Here is a 19,139-nt window from a genome sequence, read left to right on the forward strand (position 1 = left end):
CTATTGTGATCCACTATTACCAAGAACAAATGCCTATAAAATTAGTCTTTTGTAAGAAAGAGAAGAAAGGGTAAGTCATGCTGGCAGTAGAGGACAGAATAAGAAGTTCAGAAACAGAATTGTACCAAGGTCACAGGGAGACTAATAGGAAATAATTGGCATAGAGCATAGGATGATGCCTGAGCCAGATGTTGACCTTCCATGTTCAAGTTTATCTGTGCTGCCTCTTCCTTAGTTTTCCCTACGAATGCTTTTATCTTTCACTTAGGATGTTTCTTTAATACTCCCTTTACTGCCCTGCTATCATTTTAAGAATCCTGGAACACTCATGTTCCCTTCTCTGCAGACAAAACGCTTGGAGTAATTGCTCTGAAGTCAGCCATTTGAACCTGCCCCTGAATTTCAGGCAATGTGTTGCCTCGCTGGATGAGGGAAGAGAGGGAAGGGTTGTGTTTAGGGGCTTTATTTTGCCAACCAAATGAAGAGGTGAAAGTGATTGCTTTTTGTTTAGGATTGTCAGGATGTTGTTAGGCTCTTTTGGAGAAAAGGGATATTTTGGGTAGGATAGGAAACATTTCCCAGTGGTCCTAAAGTAACACTGTCACCTGCGACTGGCTCACCCTTCGCATAAGTTGACCATAACCAAAAGAGGCAGAACAAGTTAACATTGGGGGCACTGACACAGATAAGCTCGAGTATCCCTAAGGCTCTGTAAGAAAGAGGATGGAGTACAGATACACCACGATCCTTTGGAAGAGAATAATGGCTCCAGTCTTACTTAATGTGCTTATTAAAGATGGTTTGATTAACTTACCCTACATACAGCAAGTAGCATTTTAGAAAATAGGACTTCTAGTCCAACTTCTTCCACTGTGTGTTTATGTAACTGTTACGGACTTCGTTTTCTTCTCAATACAACACCCAAATTACACTGGACTGTGAGGTTCTAGTATTTGTACACAAACGTCTAATTACACACATATATAATTCACTAAAAAGCTATATGCTGCATAGTACATATTTAAACTTAAGTACAGAAGTTCTGCTATCTTGGTATAGAGTTTTCAACTTCTTTGAACTTACAAATAAGTCTTGGAGGAACAAGGCTGCATTATGTATGTATTAATATATTTCTGGAATTTGGAATAATGCATACCCACTCGAATAATTTCATATACATCAGTGGACAGATACTTATTCTGTTCTTACCATGTGCCAGAACCTGTGGGGGAGATAAATTTAAAATACACATCTCCTACCACCCTTCTTTCAAGCCTCTGGCTTTTAAATAAGCCTGTTACCATTTACAACTACTTACCTATGGGTCTTGGGATTTCATATCAAGGCTATACAACTGAACAAAAATGGACAAATAAATTGGGACTGGGGCTGAAGGGAGACCCCAGATATCATCCTTAATACGCAATATCAACTACTGTGTACCCCAGAATAGCTTTATTTTTCTTAGCTATTGGTTTTGGTAGCAAGTAACATATAATCTGAACTTATAAAATAAATTCACAATACTAAGATCATTTTTCAAAACCTCTTTTAACACACGGGAGGTGCGTCTTAGGACGTTGGCCACCAAAAATATGTGTTTTGGCGTCCCCAAGATGTCTTCCAAAAACAGTTTTAAATGATACCATGTTGTCTTATTTTGCTTCTCTGTCTCCTTATTCACCTTGCCTATCACTGATGCAATCAGCAAATGCGTATTGAGCGTCCCTACAGTAGAAAAAGACAAAGCCTGGGGACGCTGTAGATGGGACTTCATTGGAGTCTCTGGCTTTAAGAAACATGTAATCTTGGGGCACCTGGGTGTCTCAGTTGGTTAAGCATCCAACTTCAGCTCAGGTCATGATCTCAGAGTCCGTGAGTTTGAGCCCCGCCTTGGGCTCTCTGCTGACAGCACAGAGCCTGCTTCAGATCCTCTGTCTCCCTCTCTCTTTACCCCTCCCCTGCTGGTTCTCTCTCTTTCAAAATAAATAACTAAGTAAATAAATAAATAAAACTAAAAAAAAACATGTGATCTGGTGGAGGGAATCAACAGATTCAGGTAAGCGTCATAATAGACATGTACCCAGCATCTACATGGAGAGAGTCCTAATTTTTAGATTCCAGGGTGTCTTCATGGAAACAGCTTTGGGGGTGTGAACTCTTTTTAGACTACGGTAGAGTATTATCTGGCCTTGTATAAGAATGAAATCCTAATACTGGCCACGACACGAATGAACCTCGAGGGCATTTTACAATAAATGAAATCAGCCAGACACGCAATGAAACATAAGATGAGGTGCCCAGAATAGCCAAATACAGAGAGGCAGAAAGTAGAACAGTGGTTACCAGGGGTGGGGGAAGGGAGAGATATGGAACTGTTGTGTAACGGGTACAGCGTCATTTTGGGAACGAGACGGACTTTTGTGATGGTTGCACAACAATGTGAACGTACTTTGTGCCACTGATCTGTACACGTGAAAATGGTTAAAATCGTAATTTTTCTGTTATGTATATTTTATCACAATTGGAAAAAAAATCTATTATCAGTTATAGAGAATGTGACTCTGATCTCAAGCTTCTCCGTTTTATTAGTGAGGTCAGTGTTCTGTCTGTGCTCCTACCTGCCCTGCTGTGAACCAGGAATGGGCATTTTCAGGTCTTTCAGAGGAAAGGTAAAGAGTATTTTGAACCCACTTGAATCCACTGAATCCCTATGTGAATGCAGTCTGGTAATTTTATGCATACTGAAGTATAAAGAGGTCTTGGTCATGCCCCTTCCTATCTGGAATACCGTCAACATAGGAAAAGATTTGTGACAGGAATAACTCGAAGAGCACCCCTGGACTTTTTTTCTCAATAGTCAGATTCCCAGGTTGCTTCTACACAACATAAATCACCTTAAAGAAAATGAATATCCCAGGCCAACTCTACACGTAGGATTCTCTCACTAAGTATCAAGGAATGTCCGAACCTCAGACGCTGTTGACCACTCTCCATCCAGCCATGACTTGTGAAATAGAATCAAGCCAAAGGAAGTTTACCTTTCTCCTGTTTTGCCATTGATAGTATCAGGTGCACACGCTGACTCTTCCGGGCTGGTCAGCATTTCAGGACTACCACGGAAAGGCACAAAGGGAGCACCCTTCGGCTTAATCAAGTTGGGGCCGACTTCAGGGGAGGCCACTGTTAGGGGAACGGCGCAACCTAGTGGCCAGAGCACGGGCTGGTTCTCGGGAACATGGTTTTTCCAATGGCCATCCCGTACCCTTAAGACTCGCCATGTAATGGTGAAATGGGAATGAAAACAGCACTGCTTCATATTCCACTGCAGAAGGTAGAGGAAGAAGCATACAAACCACCAGAGCTTTAAAATTGTCCTGCTTGCCTTCATCTCATTCAAGAAGACATGTGTAAATCTGTATAAATAGTAACTCCACGGTTTAAAACAGAGATTTATTTACCGGAGATAAAATGTAATGGTGTAGCAGAAAGTTAATGCTTCCAAAGGAGATCGGGCCCTCACAGGATTACATTATTTTTTCGAAAAACACAACGGTTGTTACCTAGGGGAACAGCGGAAAATGAAAGTCAGGTCTCAAATGACAAATCAGAAACTCTTTTTTTTTTTTTTTTTTCTTTACTCTCAGAGCAGAGTACAAACCAGAGAAACTTCCTTCACATTCCTTTGAGGTGGACCATGAAGACGCTGATAAGGATGAAGTAAGTAAATTACTGAAAGCTAAGTGTTTAAATCAGGAGGACAATTAGTTCCTGTCCTCCACTAGAGTATTCCGCATTCTGACCAATTTTACAAGGAAGCTGCCATAGCTATTTGTGGAAGGGGCTTTGAGTCCAAATGAGTCACGTTCGCTTTGAAATGGAACATGATTATTTAAGACGCGTCGAAGAGAGAAAGAGGAGGCTCATTTGTAAGTGCAGCGTCTAAGATGTGGGATTCACGAAAGGTTGCAGTCATGCCCTTGGTTCCTCTTCCACAGGATACCACCTCCCACTCATCTTCTAAGGGCGGTGGGGGAGCTGGAGGAACCGGAGTTTTCAAGTCTGGCTGGCTCTACAAGGGGAATTTCAATAGCACCGTGAACAATACCGTTACTGTTCGGGTAAGGAGACATCAAGGCTCATCTTTGTTTCTGCCAGTTCTCTGGACACCCCCTCCTTTGGTCACAGCACAGAGGAGCGTCATTCGCATCGAGTTCATGTTTTGGGTCATATTTTATTTATGAGGAAGGAGGGCGCTGTTCCCTAGAACAGTGCCCAAGAATGTGGCGCGCCCGAAGGAATTTCAGAATTTCTAATTTCTGTACTAGCACACTGCATTTTGAACTACCTGTCTGTTTCTTCCCCTTTCTTTAGTCATTCAAAAAGCGCTACTTCCAGCTGACTCAGTTGCCAGATAACTCCTACATCATGAATTTTTACAAAGATGAAAAGATATCCAAAGAGCCCAAAGGCTGCATCTTTTTGGATTCCTGTACAGGTGTGGTGCAGGTGAGTAGATATCCCTTTCCTCCTTGAGTTTTGTTTTCCCCTCTCGGATTTGTTGTTGTTGTTGTTGTTAATTTTTTTTTTTTTAACTTATTTTGAGAGAGAGAGAAAATGGGGGGGAGAGGCAGAGGGAGAGAGGGAGAGAGAGAATCCCAAGCAGGCTTCATGATGTCCGCACAGAGCCCGACGCAGGGCTCTGTTCTGCTCGGGGCTTGATCTCACGAACCACAAGATCATGACCTAAGCCGAAAATCAAGAGTTGGACCCTTAACTGACTGAGCCATCCAGGAGCGCCTCCCCTTTTGGGCTTTTTAATCGAAGAGTGTGTTCATCCAGTCATCACTCATTCAAGTGTTTATGGAGTATCTGAAATGAGTCAAAAACTGTTCTCGACTTTAGAGATCCGGTGGAAAACAACACAACCCGAGTTTCTGCTTTCACAAAACTCACTCTCAACAAAGGAAAAATAATAGAAAATACACAAAGAAAAAAAATCAACAGAACGGAATCAGTGGGTGAAATATGGAGTGAAGAAAAGAAATGGGGCTGTGGGAGGCAGAGAGACAAATGGTGAGGTTGGAAAGGAGTACCAGTGCTCCAGAAGTGAGAAAAAAAAAGCATCTTCATAGAGAAATTATTTGATCTGAAAACTAAAGAATGAGCGGGGGCAGCAAGTGCAAAGGGCCTGAGGCAAGAGCAAGTCTGGTATATTCAACGAGAAGGAGAAAATGACCACCTGTGTGGCTGCAGCATACAACGCCACTGAGCTAAAGAATTCAATAATGTATAAACCGTATAGCTCACTATGCTTCGTAAATCCTATCTTTATTATTGGGTAATAATGAGGTAGTACATTGGCAGCGCACATATAATCTTCTTCCTTCTAAGAGGAGGTTTCCTTCAAAGACGAGGATTACATCGATTCCCAAGAGCTTAATTTCAGAAACAGACACGGCGCTTTTAACGGACCATACTGTTCCGGAAGTTCTTCTTAGCGTGTGATTGTTCTTAGTATGCGATGCGACATAGACCACTGTGGCAAAGGGAAGCAGAATAACTCCATAGACCTCATTTGGACATCATGCTTTCATTTATTCTTTTCGCTCTCAGGAAGTAAGGAGCCTCCTATTCCCTCTTACGTAACAATCAAAGCAACCAAACCTTACAGCAGCCTCATCTTGAATTTCACAAAAGGATGCTGGCTTGTGGAGGTTGAGGACTGTGTTTCTGGTCACCGGTCACCAGGAGCAGACCTTCTCTTCCCACTCACCTGCAGGCGTCGACGCAGCTGGCTCCAGAGCTGAGATTACGTCTTGGATTAATACCAAGGGGCACTCGGATATGTGGATGCAAAATGGAGCTCTCTCCAGTCACTTAGGCCTGGGCTTTTTCTGGATGGTCTATCTGTTAAAATCTGGAATTCCTCCAGAAAGTACTAATGCTGAACTTTAAAAGGAAAGAATTAATTAAGTGTAGCAGAGTAGTCGGCTAGAAGTGAAAGATAATTGCATTTTAATGCAGATGCCAGCTTTCCATATGGAAAGGGCAATAAGGATCTTACTGGAGGGTGGAGATGGTTTTCTATTGTTGGCCGCAAAGGAAGCTTAGGCTTTAGAAATGTCAAGTAAAACTTCCCGCAGTAGGTGAAAGATCAACGATTACATTCTCTAGAAACTGAGCTAAAACTCTTAGGTATTTTCTTTTCCATTTTTTTCCTTCAAAGCTCGCTCTAGCAAATGCATTACCATCTTTCAGGCAGTATCACTGTAGCCCGTGCTGTATATCCAGCTCACAGAGATACGTATTACTATGACATTGCTTCTTCGAAGAATCCTATTAACTCGGTGTTGAGCACGCATCTCGGTGCTCAAATCTGACCTTGACTACAGGAACTTCTCCATCACGTCTTAGACTGTACTTCAGTCTCTGCTGAAGTGGTGCCTTGGAGCTGGAGAGTGTCTTCTAGGAGAAAACAAAGTTTGGGGTTCATACAGGTCAGCATTCAAATCCTGGTTTCACCACTTACTTTTGGAGGCTTTGAGTAAGTTACTCGGACTCTGAGCTCAGGTTCCTCATCTGTAAAAACTCAAACAATGTGCTAGCATGGAAAAGGATCTGGGAGACCGTGTGCCTTCAGCCTTTCTTCCCTAGTCTTGTAACCAAACTAACGTGATTTCGCTCCTTGGTGAGTCACAGGTAGAAGCTACACCAGGTGAGCTATCTCACAAAAAAAAGACTTCACGTGCAGCAAATACGGAGATCATGGTGAATAACTCCCCTAGCAAGGGTGAGTGGGATCCCTTTATTTAGGGTTAGGATGAATATTTAGAAAGGGGAACCTTGTCATCGTATGTAGGTCTAAGCATGAGGTTATACATGTGACTTAAGGAAATATACCTATATATATATACATTGTATGTTTTATAAATGAGGCCTGTGTTCCTCTCGGAGGAGAGATTTTAATATTGTAATGAGGTAAAGGTAATTGTTGGTTACTCTGTGGGTCACTCCATGGTCCATCTGCACTGGTGTGAGTCAGGGGTTGAGTTCAAACTGGTCTGGACCTTGTGGGCCACAGTTCTTCGCCTGGGCAATTATTGTTTGAGAAGTAGTTTTGGTTTTTATCATGGGGTGCTGTGCCCTTCAGGCTTTTTGCCTGAGTTCAAAGGTAAGCTGGAAAGAAGAGCTTAAGGAAAAATGTGGGACGTAAGTCCCTAAGTACAAGCAAGTGAGCAGTAAAGGTCAGCGCTAGCTGGTGATAGGCTTTCCGTCAGGTGCAAAGATCACGACTTTGAGAAAGACATTCCACTGGGGAAAGACCTACCTAGAAAATCTCCATTCACCTTCCTGAAATTTCTATCTAAATATTCTTCTTTATTCATTTAGTTTTTATTCACTCATGTATTCTTTCATTCAACAAACTTATTGAGTGTCTATGACATACTAGGAACTGTGCTTAGGCATTGAGAACTCCCTGCTGAAGTCAAAACCAGAGAGGAACATAGGCTCATTGTTAATGATTACACAGTGTCACAAAAGCTATCAACAACACCTGCTATTGAATGTTCTAGGAGCACAGAACAGTGATGAATGAACTCTTCTGGGTCAGCTAGCAGGATTCGCCAAGGTAGATGTTGCACCTTAAAGCACAGCTGCATTTCTATTTCACTCCCCAGTAGATGGCCATTCAAATATTCGGGAACACTACTATATCTTTGAAAGAGTTTAGCCCTATACCCCTTCATTTCTATTCCTATTTATCAAGAACTTGTAGCCCTTTGGGGAGGGAGGACCTCCAACTTCTTGAGATCACTGGGAAGATAGATGTCTGGGTTATGTACCACCTTGTGTCTGGATCCTGGTTCTTACATATTTGCTCATGGCTGTCTCTGGCTTATGAGGTCTTACAAGTGGAAAGATTCTCAAATAAGAAGCAAGTTTAGTCATTGCTCTCCCAAGCTCTCAGGTACAAAATGTGCCTGAAGACGAAACATGTACACACAGGATCACAGAACAAATGAATAATAGAATGAGTCAGACCTGTTTTGTCAAGAATCATTATCGGTTTCTCTTGAATAAAACAGAAAAAAGGAACAAAAACTTTACCTCAGAAGTGATACCTACCCTCTGGCATTCTTAGGAAGTCCAAGCTCCTAACAGTCTTCTGTGAACAAGCCATTTTGGTTGCTTCATTCAGACCCAATCTGTGCCATTGTGTTTTTCTAAGAATAATCGTTGGAATTCTTAGAAATATATTTCAAGGGTGACATCAAGCAGAAGGAAACTCCTACCCAAGTTTGTGGTAATATTTACGGTTGGAAATTTTTTAGATCTTGATTTAAAAAAAAAATTGACAATAGTTTCCATTTTGTACTATAATCAAATAGTGACATTAGATGTGTTTTATACCCCATGCACTCCCAGTCTGGAACAGAACTTCCGGTTTTTGCTGCTTCAGTTTTGATCTGGGGCCAAGGGACATCTAGGCCTGTGTTATCCCATCTGATTCCTTCAGGGTCTTCTTATTCATTCATCCATTGGCCCATCCATCCATCTATTCAAGATCTTGCCACTGTGGAAGAGAATGAATAGTCCAAGCATCCCGTCTTCTAGGGTTCCCACCGCAACATTAATAATGAGCGATGTCACTTTATGCAGGCGTAAATGGGGGTGGGGGGCCAAACGCTGTTTATTTCCTCCTCGGGGCCGAATCTACCACCTTGTGGACATGGGTTCCAAGACCGTGGCCTCACGTGCTTAACTGAAGTCTAGAAACTTGGATACATTCTGCAGCTCAGGAAGCCCACCACCTGAAGGAAGTGGGGCCAGGTGTGAGACAGCAGGGAGCAGCTTGGAGTGTGCATGCCCACAGAAACGTAGTTAAATCGGGAGGGGAAAACTGCCAAGGAAAACAAATCTAGAAACTAAATCTGACCTATAAACTTCACATTAGCAAACTCTGGCTCTAAAGAATCTCATTTCCGGGGCGCCTAGGTGGCTCGGTTGGTTAAGCATCTGACTCCGGATTTCAGCTCAGGTCGCCATCTCAAGGTTCTTGAGATTAAGCCCCCGGTGGGGCTCTGCTCTGACAACAGGAGCCTGCTGGAGCTTCTCTCTCTTCCCATCTCTCCGCGCCTCCCCTGCTTGCACACACCTGCGCGCATGCTCTCTCTCAAAATAAATAAACTTCCATAAATAAATAAATAAATAAATAAATAAATAAATCTCATTTCCAATGATAACAATAGAAACCAGAATGACACTGTACTTTTATCTGATACATTATGTGGCACCAGTTGATGGAACGCGCATCATTATTGTCCCAGTTTATTAAAATAAAACTCAGGGAGATAGAGTGGCTTTCCCAAATCACACAGCTAATAAATGGCAAAAATAGGTTTGAAGTGGAGGGATGTCCAAAACTACAGGAAGATGCCCAAGGAAACAAGCTGATAATCATACATCCTATGGGCATGCCTGCACATATTCATACATCTATCCTGCATAAGCCACATGGACGGAAGAAGTACTACAAAGATATGCTCATGCGTAGCTTTAAGCAGTGGGTTTTAGGGGGAGGATTTATTTCAGCAAACATATATTGAAAACTTAGTTATGCTAGGCTTTGTGGGAAAGCCAAATATGAGTCAAATGTGGCTTCTGTCTTCAAAGAACTCCCAGCCTGTGGGACGATGCGTAGAAAGAAAAAATAAATGGAGCACATGCAAAGAAAATGAGTGGCACATCTCAAACAATAGGTTCTGATGACATAATGTAAGACTATCATATAACATATAAGATATATAAGATACAGAATATATCACTGCTTGAGACTTTATTGTACTTTACCTATAGCACATGCATGGTACGTACGCTATATTTCTGCTTAGTTGTTTACGGACACTCCATTACACTGGAATGCAAGTTCAATGAGGGCGAGTGCTTTATTTGAATGTTTTTATACACTGGAATGCAAGTTCAATGAGGGCAAGTGCTTTATTTGAATGTTTTTAATGCTGTGCACCTGACACACAGAAGGTACCCAGTACATTTTTGTTGAATGAAATGCACAAACAAACATACAGAGAATGGAAAGGACTACATCAATGATAGCCACCAACCCCAGTAACCTGGATGTGATGTTGTGTGTTTCTTTTGGGAACTCTTCTTTTGTTCCTGCAAAAGATGCTAGTAACGTATTAGGCACAATGGAATATTTTGTTCGGGTAACTTGCTTTGATACTCATTTCTCCATTGGCTTTGGTAGCTTTGTTGGAGTTTCTATTTCGGAACCTTTCCAGATGAGTATTGTGGAAACAGACCAGTTGGCTACAACTCATTAAACATGTCAGTTGGCATTAGGACATATTCACAGTTTCCTGCTTTTTATGAAGCTGTGTAGATGGACTGTGGTGAGCTTTAGTAAACGGAGGAGTCACGTCTGCCACAAAGGACACTGTTTTCAGGGAAACAGGAAAACTGGGAGATCGAAAAAAAAGAACATGATTATTTCCTGATTACCACTATAATGACATAACAACTGCATTTCAAGATTATTAAAATGTCCCATTGATTTTCCTATTTTTGTCCTTTCTTTTTTTTGTGATTTTATATGCCATTATGTTAGAGATCACAGAGAAGGAGATAGAAAACCACTTAGGCATCACAGTCTTCCCCAGTGTAAGCTTCTCTATGACTGTAAGTAGTTCTGTTCCGCTCCAAATAGAAAAAGATAATTCGGTTTTTGAGAAGCTGCAGATAGAATATTTATTTCATTGATAAATACGCCCTTTGGAGAAATAAGGGCTTGTTACAGTTTGCCCAAATTTTTGCAAAATATTTTTTATAAGATTGTTGACATCAGCAACCCATTTTCCAATTCACTTGAAGTAGAGTATACAGTTTGGAAAATCAAGTTTTAGTGTCTATGTTTTGTCCTGTTTTCTGTCTGGAATTCTCTGAGTTCCTTCTCCTCTGCATTTGAAAGCAGGTCGCAGTTCCATTGACTTTTAAGTCATACAATTAATGTAAGCATTTTACATGGCTTTTCATCTCCTTGTCTACATTATTTATGACATGAGATTAATTAAACAGATTCTTTAATCTGTTTGTTTTCAAGACAACACTAAGACTGGCTTGCATTTTGCTGTGTTCAGATCCTTAACAGTGTTCCAGCCAAAGCTGTGCCCTGAACTCTGAGCATTTCAAGTTCTTTCCTCTGTATCTATTTCTTTTCCTGTTGTTTTATGAAGGAAAACTATCTCCTTTTACACTTGCTCAAGGCCAAGCTGTCTTTGCCCTTAGACCCTCTGTGTCAGTGCAGGCCGCATGGGGTTTTATGGACCTCCTTCATGAGACCTGCCAGAAGTGTGTGTTAGGGTGTGTGGAGGGAGTCCACCCATACCTCCTGTGGAGATTATAGCTTCTAAGAATTTGCATTCTTTTTTTTAATTTTGTTTTTATTTTTTAAAATTTACATCCAGATTAGTTAGCATATAGTGCAACAATGATTTCAGGAGTAGGTTCCTTAATGCCCCTGACTCATTTAGCCCATCCGCCCCCCAAAACCCCTCCAGCAACCCTCAGTTTGTTCTCCATATTTAGGAGACTCTTCTGTTTTTTCCCCCTCCCTGTTTTTATATTATTTTTGTTTCCCTTCCCTTATGTTTATCTGTTTTGTCTCTTAAAGTCCTCATAAGAGTGAAGTCATACAATTTTTGTCTTTCTCTGACTAATTTCACTTAGCATAATACCCTCCAGTTCCATCCACGTAGTTGCCAATGGCAAGATTTCATTCTTTTTGATTGCCGAGTAATGCTCCATTGTATCTATATCCCACATCTTCTTTATCCATTCATCCATCGATGGACATTTGGGCTCTTTCCAGACTTTGGCTATTGTTGATAGTGCTACTATAAGCATTGGGGTGCATGTGTCCCTTCGAAACAGCACACCTGTATCCCTTGGATAAATGCCTAGTAGTGCAATTGCTGGGTCGTAGGGTAGTTCGGTTTTTAGTTTTTTGAGGAACCTCCATGCTGTTTTCCAGGGTGGCTACACCAGCTTGCATTCCCATAAGAATTTGCATTCTTAAAGAAGCTGCCTGTATGTTTGCTTTGCCCCCTAAAGTTTGGGGCCACCGCTATCTTTCTGGCAACCCCCACTGTGTTTATATTGCAGCCAAAATAGCCTCAAAATGCAGCTCTGGCATTTTATGAGTCAAAATCATCCTGTCCTCTGCTTTCCTAGACCCCAGAGGGTCTTGAGAGAATAACAATATTCTCATATCGCAATAGCTTTCTGGTTCTCAAGAAGAGTTTTTATACCTTAAGTTTACACCTCTTCTTCAGCACATTCACACAGAATCTAAGTATGTTTATCTTCCAATTTCACATTTTTGTGATTAACTGGTTAATGCCTGTCTCCCCTGTTCAGCCAGGGCAGCTAATATGTCTGTTTTTGCACAGCACGAAATCTGTCTTTTTGAAGGAATACCACTACTGCACTGAGTAGTGAGGATAACCAGTCAGCCTCTGCCCATATCAAGTTCATAGACTATTTAAAAAGCCAGCCAGTGAGTGAGTTGTTACAAGGAGTATGGGTCAGAGCCAAGAGCGTGTCCTTGGAAGAATCTAGAAAGTGGCATTTGAGCTATGAAGTTCTACAGTGAGAATCACAGCTGGTTTTTTTAGCTAATTCTTTTTTCTCCTGAATTTTTCTTTTTCTTGAGGTGTATTTGTTACCCTTGTCTATTGTCAGCGCTTAGAGAAGCCATGACCTCCCAGGCCGTGACCAGCCCTTCGGGATGTGATTGTGCCAGGAAGGGGACAAGGAAGGGAAACAGCATTTGGTGAACATCTTTGCCCCTGATCATCTCAGTGGGTTAGAGGATAAAGAGGTTTTTTTCCTTTCTCTGCCGCTTGCTACCTGTAGAATCCCAAGCACATTTCAATTTATCTCCCAAGCATCCATGTCATTACATGTTAAATGGAATAATTCAGTCTGTCTCCCAGGGCTGTTGTGGGATGAAACAGAATAAAAACTATGCGTGCTCAGCACGGTACCTGCCATCTAGACGGCAAGTGGTTAGTAAGTGTCATATTTGTGGTAGTCATCATGATGTTGTGGAAGTTGAAAGGAGGAAGCTATTTGAGGACAGTCTTCTGAGACCATCACCAAGAAAAAAGACCTTACCAGGAGGATATTACAAATTATTTTTTCTTGCCACCAGGAATAGCAATCGTGTCCCCGAAAAGAATCTTATACTTTGATATTCAGCCACAATCCCACACTATAATGTTACTCTCACCTTACGGTTCTTCTCCTATTTGCATTTTACCTGGTTGTCTTAAGCCCATAGACCTCGCACTGTTGTAATTGTGGGTGCTCCAATGGCTTCAAAGCAGAGTTGACTAGGGGTAAGGGTTGACTACCTGTATCAGAATTAACTGAGAGTGAATTAGAGATGGGATATCTTCAATAATTCTTACAACCACTGCAGATAATATAACGCTAATATCATCGCGGGCTCTATCGTTCCGCTCTGAATTTATAATTCTAATCTCATGGCGGGAATGTATAAAAGTGCCATAATAATTTGCTCTTGTATTCCCTCCAGTTTCAGTGCGCTTCTCCCATCTTGGAATAGTTCAGTGGTTTTACAGATTTCAACTTGGATGCCCCTTCCTGGAAGGCCAGCCTGAAGTGGCTACTCACCCCCGAGCCCATTTTAATTCTCTGCACAGCCCCCAATTTGTGTTTTCCAGTCTTTTGTTCATTCATTCTTCCCTATAAATGTCAGTTTCCCAAAATCAGGAGGCAATCCTATTCCCTTATAAAAGGTGAGTGTTTTGAACCCACTGGTACTAAGCCCTTCTGTGCGACAGCACAGGGTAAAGTCGTGAGTGGAACTGACCTGGTCTTCTGGAGGCAGCCATGAAGGAGGCACATGTTGGTCGAAACAAAGAAATGAAAATGAATACGTATGGACTTCCAAATTGTTGTACGTGCCCTGGAAGACAAGAACCTCGTCCTGAGAAATTGGAGAAACTTCGGCTGAGATCTGAAGAGTGACTACAGGTCCCCTAAGTAGATGAGGGACAGACGTGGTGCTGACTATGTGTGAGGTACACGCGGGGGAGGGGCTGCTTCAGGCCTTGCGGCAGCAACAAAACATGTAACCAGAGCACATTCAGGAACTAGAGCCAAGGCCTCATGGGTGCATCACAAAAGGCAAAGTAGAGATGTCGAATAAGAGAAAAGTTGGGAGGCTGATGGAAAAGCCAGAGCCAGAGAAAGGAATCGGGGTGCCCAACCATGTGGACATCCTTTAAAGCCACTGGGGTCAGATGAGAGAGAAAGGAGTCCAAGGCATGACTGAAAAGTGGTGGCTGATGAAGAAGAAAGGAGACCAGAACAGAGTGTGGTCATGGAAACCCAACACAGACAGGTTTCAAGGAGGAAGTGGAAGCCACCATGTTAATTCTACTGAAGAGTCAAGGAAGATCCGAAAAAGGAAATGTCTTGGATAATGCAGCAGCATAGAGTTTGTTAGTGACCATGGCTAGTGCTGCTCCGGGGTGTCATGGGGCCAGAAACCCAACTGGAGTGAATAGTGGACGGAACACAAGATGAGAAAGTGAAGGCAGACCTTCTAATCAACGATTTGAAGAAGTTTAGAGCGTCTTGCCACATGTGCCTGAAGGTGAAATTTTTGAGTCACCACGATCATCCAATCAACAAGAACCTAAATAAAATACATCTTAGCACCAAAAGCCCTGAAAGAAACCAAACAGAATGATTCATTCCCACCCAAATTTTGGCCTTCGTTTGGCCCATCTTCTTTATGTTACTCTCCTATAAAGGAAACACTTCGGAAGCACGGCCCCCTAAAAAATGTCTCTCGCTCTCTAAGACTTATTATCTGGTGTTTTTGCTTTCTGTCTGTCTTTTTGCACCACAGAATAACAGACTAAGAAAATATGCTTTTGAATTGAAAATGAATGACCTAACCTATTTTGTGCTGGCGGCTGAAACAGAGTCAGATATGGATGAATGGATCCACACCCTGAACCGCATCCTGCAAATCAGTCCTGAGGGGCCACCTCAGGGGAGGAGGAGCACGGAGCTTGCAGATCTGGGGCTGGGTGAGAACACACGCGCCCCCCCTTCCCTTCCTTTGCAAAATGTGACCTGTGTGTTTGGTTCATCTAATGAACCAGTTAACTGTGGTAGCTGTCAAGGCTAACTAGTTAACTGTGGTAGCTGTCAAGGCTAGCTCATCCATCCCTGAGCTCCAGAAAAGCACCCCGAAATGCTTGACTTTTACTGAATAGTGAGGATCACCACACGCAGGTATGATTTTGAGTTTACTGGCAGTGATTTGAGGCTGGAAATCATCTGTCAGCAGTACTAAAAATGTACCCATGTCTGATGGGAGGTTACCTTAGATGGGGTAGTTTGTGTTTCATAGCCTTTACTTCACTTTACTTTGATTTAATTAATTAACATGATATTATGTAAAGACAGACATGCATTACTTCCTTTTAATTGAAAGATATCTTTCATGGATACTTCTTGACCATACTGAGATCAGCTTATATGTGACAGTTCCATAAATGTTGCACAATATTAGAGATCTTTATGAAATAAAAATATTTTTCTTCTTCCCATCCTTATTACTTCTCAAAATTCTAATTCATTCTAGGCAAAGAGAGGGCAGCAAGAGCGTGGAAAGGACAGGTGATGAGACACATAGAAAAACAGGTCCATGACCACAGAAAAGCCAAGTTCACTTCCAGAGTGGGTCGTTCCTCCTGAAAGGAAAACTATTTTAGGACATTTTGTCCAGCACCATGGGATCTTAGACACCAGAGTCTTTAGATTCTAGTAGTCTAAGTATCATATTCTATAAAGTGAAAGAGGCATGGGGCAATGAGGAAGAAAACTGTTGTTGACTTTAACACAACTACTATGTACCATGGCAGGCGTTTAGCATTCATGATTTACTTAATGATAATCAACTTGAGTATTCATGTTTATAGAGTTTTAGAGAGTTTAAGTAACTGAAGCCAGAATATGGGCTTGAAGTTGATGGCCAGAGAGTCAGAATATCAAAAATGTACTCACAGATAAGAAAACTTTAGTGTGCATTGATGGAGTAAGTCATGACAACCCCAAGTATAAGTATGGTATTATAAGGGTCAAGAGTTCTTACGCACATAGGGTGGTGTCAGGGAAAGAATCCCAAAATGACCATCAGGAGGTCTGATTTCCAGGCCTCGATCTTGTAACAATATAGAGTCCTGGAGGCAAGATACAACGAAGACATCTGCTCACCTGCATCCATCCCACATCCGGTCTTGATATGCCACAGCCTGGAGAGATGTGTGATTTATGAGTATTACTTATTAACCTGTCTTGGTGTATCTTTTCAAGATTCGCTGGATAATTCTGTAACTTGTGAAAGCACACCAGAGGAAACAGAGTCTTCAGAGAACAGCCTACACCCAGACTTCGCAAAAGTAATAAAGCTGACATTTTACTATGCAAATAAATTTGAATAACTTATTAGTTATTGTTTTCATGGAAAAGATGGAAATGCTGTATTTTAAAATTTAAACTAAGAAATGCAACACTCAAAAAACAAAAGCATGTTGTGATCAGATTTGCCGCGTGTTAATGGATGATATTAAAAGAGTGATGATACTAAGGGGCAATTTCTTGGCCATGTGGAGGGGGCCAGGCTGTAAGTATTTGGATAGTTGGTTACCGAGAGCTAACACAGTTTTCTCTGCAGTACCTCACAGAAACTGAAGAGACTGTCAAAACGACTCGAAATACAGAGAGGTTAAATCTGTTCTCGCTGGATCCAGATATAGATGTAAGTCGAAATTCCTTCTGAGCATGCGTGAACTCAATCCACACAATTGTGGTTTAGAATTCAGGATTTCTTTTTTTTATGATGGGCATTTGTTGAGAAAAACCTTCCACCTTTTTTGTAGACCTTGAAACTTCAGAAAAAGGACCTTTTCGAACCCGACCTTGGGATCAAACCATTTGAAGAAAAAGCCGCCAAGAGGATCATGATCATTTGTAAAGCTCTCAACTTAAATCTTCAGGGATGTGTTACGGAGAATGAGAATGACCCAATAACGAATGTAAGTTTCCCCTGTTACATCCAATGCCAATCAGCCAATATCACACCACCCTGGCCAAAATCTTTTCTATTCCTGATAATCCCAGGCACTGAGTTCACACCAGCTAGTGCACCAGGGAGTATGAATGACAGCATTTTCCACATCACAAAAATTCATGAGTTCTGAAGCGGACATACTACCGTAAAATGTTCCTTTTACCTTGAAGAAGTGTCAAAGGGACTGTATTCTAGTGTTCTTTCCATTCAATCGCACAGTGGTTCAGAGTTTCCTAAGGCATTGTTTATATCTACTTGGTGGTGGCTGAGATGGCTTTTAAGTCAATTTTTTTTTTAATTTTTATATTTATATGTTTGTTTGAATGTATATTAGAGAATAGTGTGGACAAACAAATCAACTCTGAGGTTTCACAGCTATCACTGCCTAAGACAAGGCTACATAGTGAATCGAGTAAAATAATATTGGATAAATATTAAATAATAGTATAGGCAAATGGGAGGAAAAAAGGTGCTTCACTGATATTTGGGAACCACCACAGCATTCATTAAATCAACATAAGATTCCTTTTCCTGCTAAGTGGACTGTCTTGAAAGTTCTCTCCTATGGGGGGGCGGGGGGGAGGGAGGGGAGGATGGGTGATGGGCATTGAGGAGGACACCTTTTGGGATGAGCACTGGGTGTTGCATGGAAACCAATTTGACAATAAATTTCATATTAAAAAAAAGAAAGAAAGAAAATTCTCTCCTAGTAGTCTGGGGACCATTCTATACCAATTGTATAAAAATTGTTTTAATATTTATTTATTTATTTATTTATTTATTTATTTATTTACTTTGAGACACAGAGAGAGAGAGAGAGCATGAGTGGGGAAGAAGCAGAAAGAGGGGGGGAGAGAGAATCCCAAGCAGGTTACCTGCTGTCAACACAGAGCCCAGCGTAGGGCTCAAACTCATGATCCATGAGATCATGAATGTGAGCCAAAATCAAGAGTGGGATGCTTAACCGACTGAGCAAACCAGGCACCCCTAGACCAACTGTAAAGTTATTTGTGGGAAGGGGGCATTCCGCGAACATAAACATTAAATTCTGAACTATAAGAAAAGAAAAATTATACATAATCCCACCACCAATCCAAGTCAGTGTTGTTGTACTGGTATGTCCCCTTTCATTGTTTTTAGTGCAGTCCATTTTAATTTTTGATAAATCATCCCCCAATTATCATCTCCCACCTCAAAGAAGAAAACTTATTTCTAGATCCATATTATAAGCCATGTTTGCTTTTTAGAAGACAAAACAGCGTTAAGCTTTCTCTCTAGACCGAGCACCACACAATTCCATGCACATCTCCATGCTGAAGTTCAATGAGACTTATTAGCTGTGACAGTGTGTGGCTTGAAGAAAGGATGGACCCTTTCGTACCTGCTGCCCTTGGATCTTCAGGCATGGCACTGGTTCTTTGAGCCCATTTTCCCTGGCGTAACAGAGGGATAATGGTACATGCTACGAACCTCAGATTGAATGAGGAGAATCAAGTGATAATGTGCCTCTCTTGGGTCAGTATGCCTCACCTTCCCATCAGTGAGTTCTGCCACGCTGGGCAGGTAAGCTGGGCAGGAAGCTTACCTTCCCTCTCCTCTTCTATAAATGGGATAATAATAACAGTAGCTGTTTCAAAGGACTGTTGTGAAGAAGTCATGAAGTAATATATGGAAAGTACTTGGATGATGCTTGATGCACAGTAAGCAATCATTACATATTAACTGTTATTTTAATAGGTGGGAAATTGCTTGGAAATTTGCGAATGCTATATATGCAAGGTATTGGCGTTTTCAGTATTGCACATGAGAATCTTGTTGACAAGGTAAAATTGAGCTGACTCACCAGCAAGAATCTTCCCCCCCAATGAAACTTTCTCACATTTTAGAACTATAATTGGGCAGTAGGTATGTGAGTAAAAATGATAGTACTGGAAGTCAC

The 19,139-nt window shown here is 41.5% G+C and overlaps 1 protein-coding gene across 5 annotated transcripts in view; it reads left to right on the top strand.

Moving 5' to 3' along the window:
* Positions 1 to 19,139, top strand: part of DOCK10 (dedicator of cytokinesis 10) — a 268,151-nt gene that overhangs the window by 150,900 nt on the left and 98,112 nt on the right. For all 5 annotated transcript variants that reach the window (XM_049615823.1, XM_049615821.1, XM_049615819.1 and 2 more), the window contains exons 5-11: positions 3,648 to 3,720; positions 3,999 to 4,121; positions 4,375 to 4,509; positions 14,969 to 15,152; positions 16,444 to 16,529; positions 16,805 to 16,888; positions 17,010 to 17,165. In XM_049615823.1, the coding sequence (XP_049471780.1) occupies positions 3,648 to 3,720; positions 3,999 to 4,121; positions 4,375 to 4,509; positions 14,969 to 15,152; positions 16,444 to 16,529; positions 16,805 to 16,888; positions 17,010 to 17,165 (841 nt within the window). The remainder of the gene's footprint in view (positions 1 to 3,647; positions 3,721 to 3,998; positions 4,122 to 4,374; positions 4,510 to 14,968; positions 15,153 to 16,443; positions 16,530 to 16,804; positions 16,889 to 17,009; positions 17,166 to 19,139) is intronic.

The sequence above is a fragment of the Panthera uncia genome, assembly GCF_023721935.1.
Source record: "Panthera uncia isolate 11264 chromosome C1 unlocalized genomic scaffold, Puncia_PCG_1.0 HiC_scaffold_3, whole genome shotgun sequence".
NCBI lineage: Eukaryota > Metazoa > Chordata > Mammalia > Carnivora > Felidae > Panthera > Panthera uncia.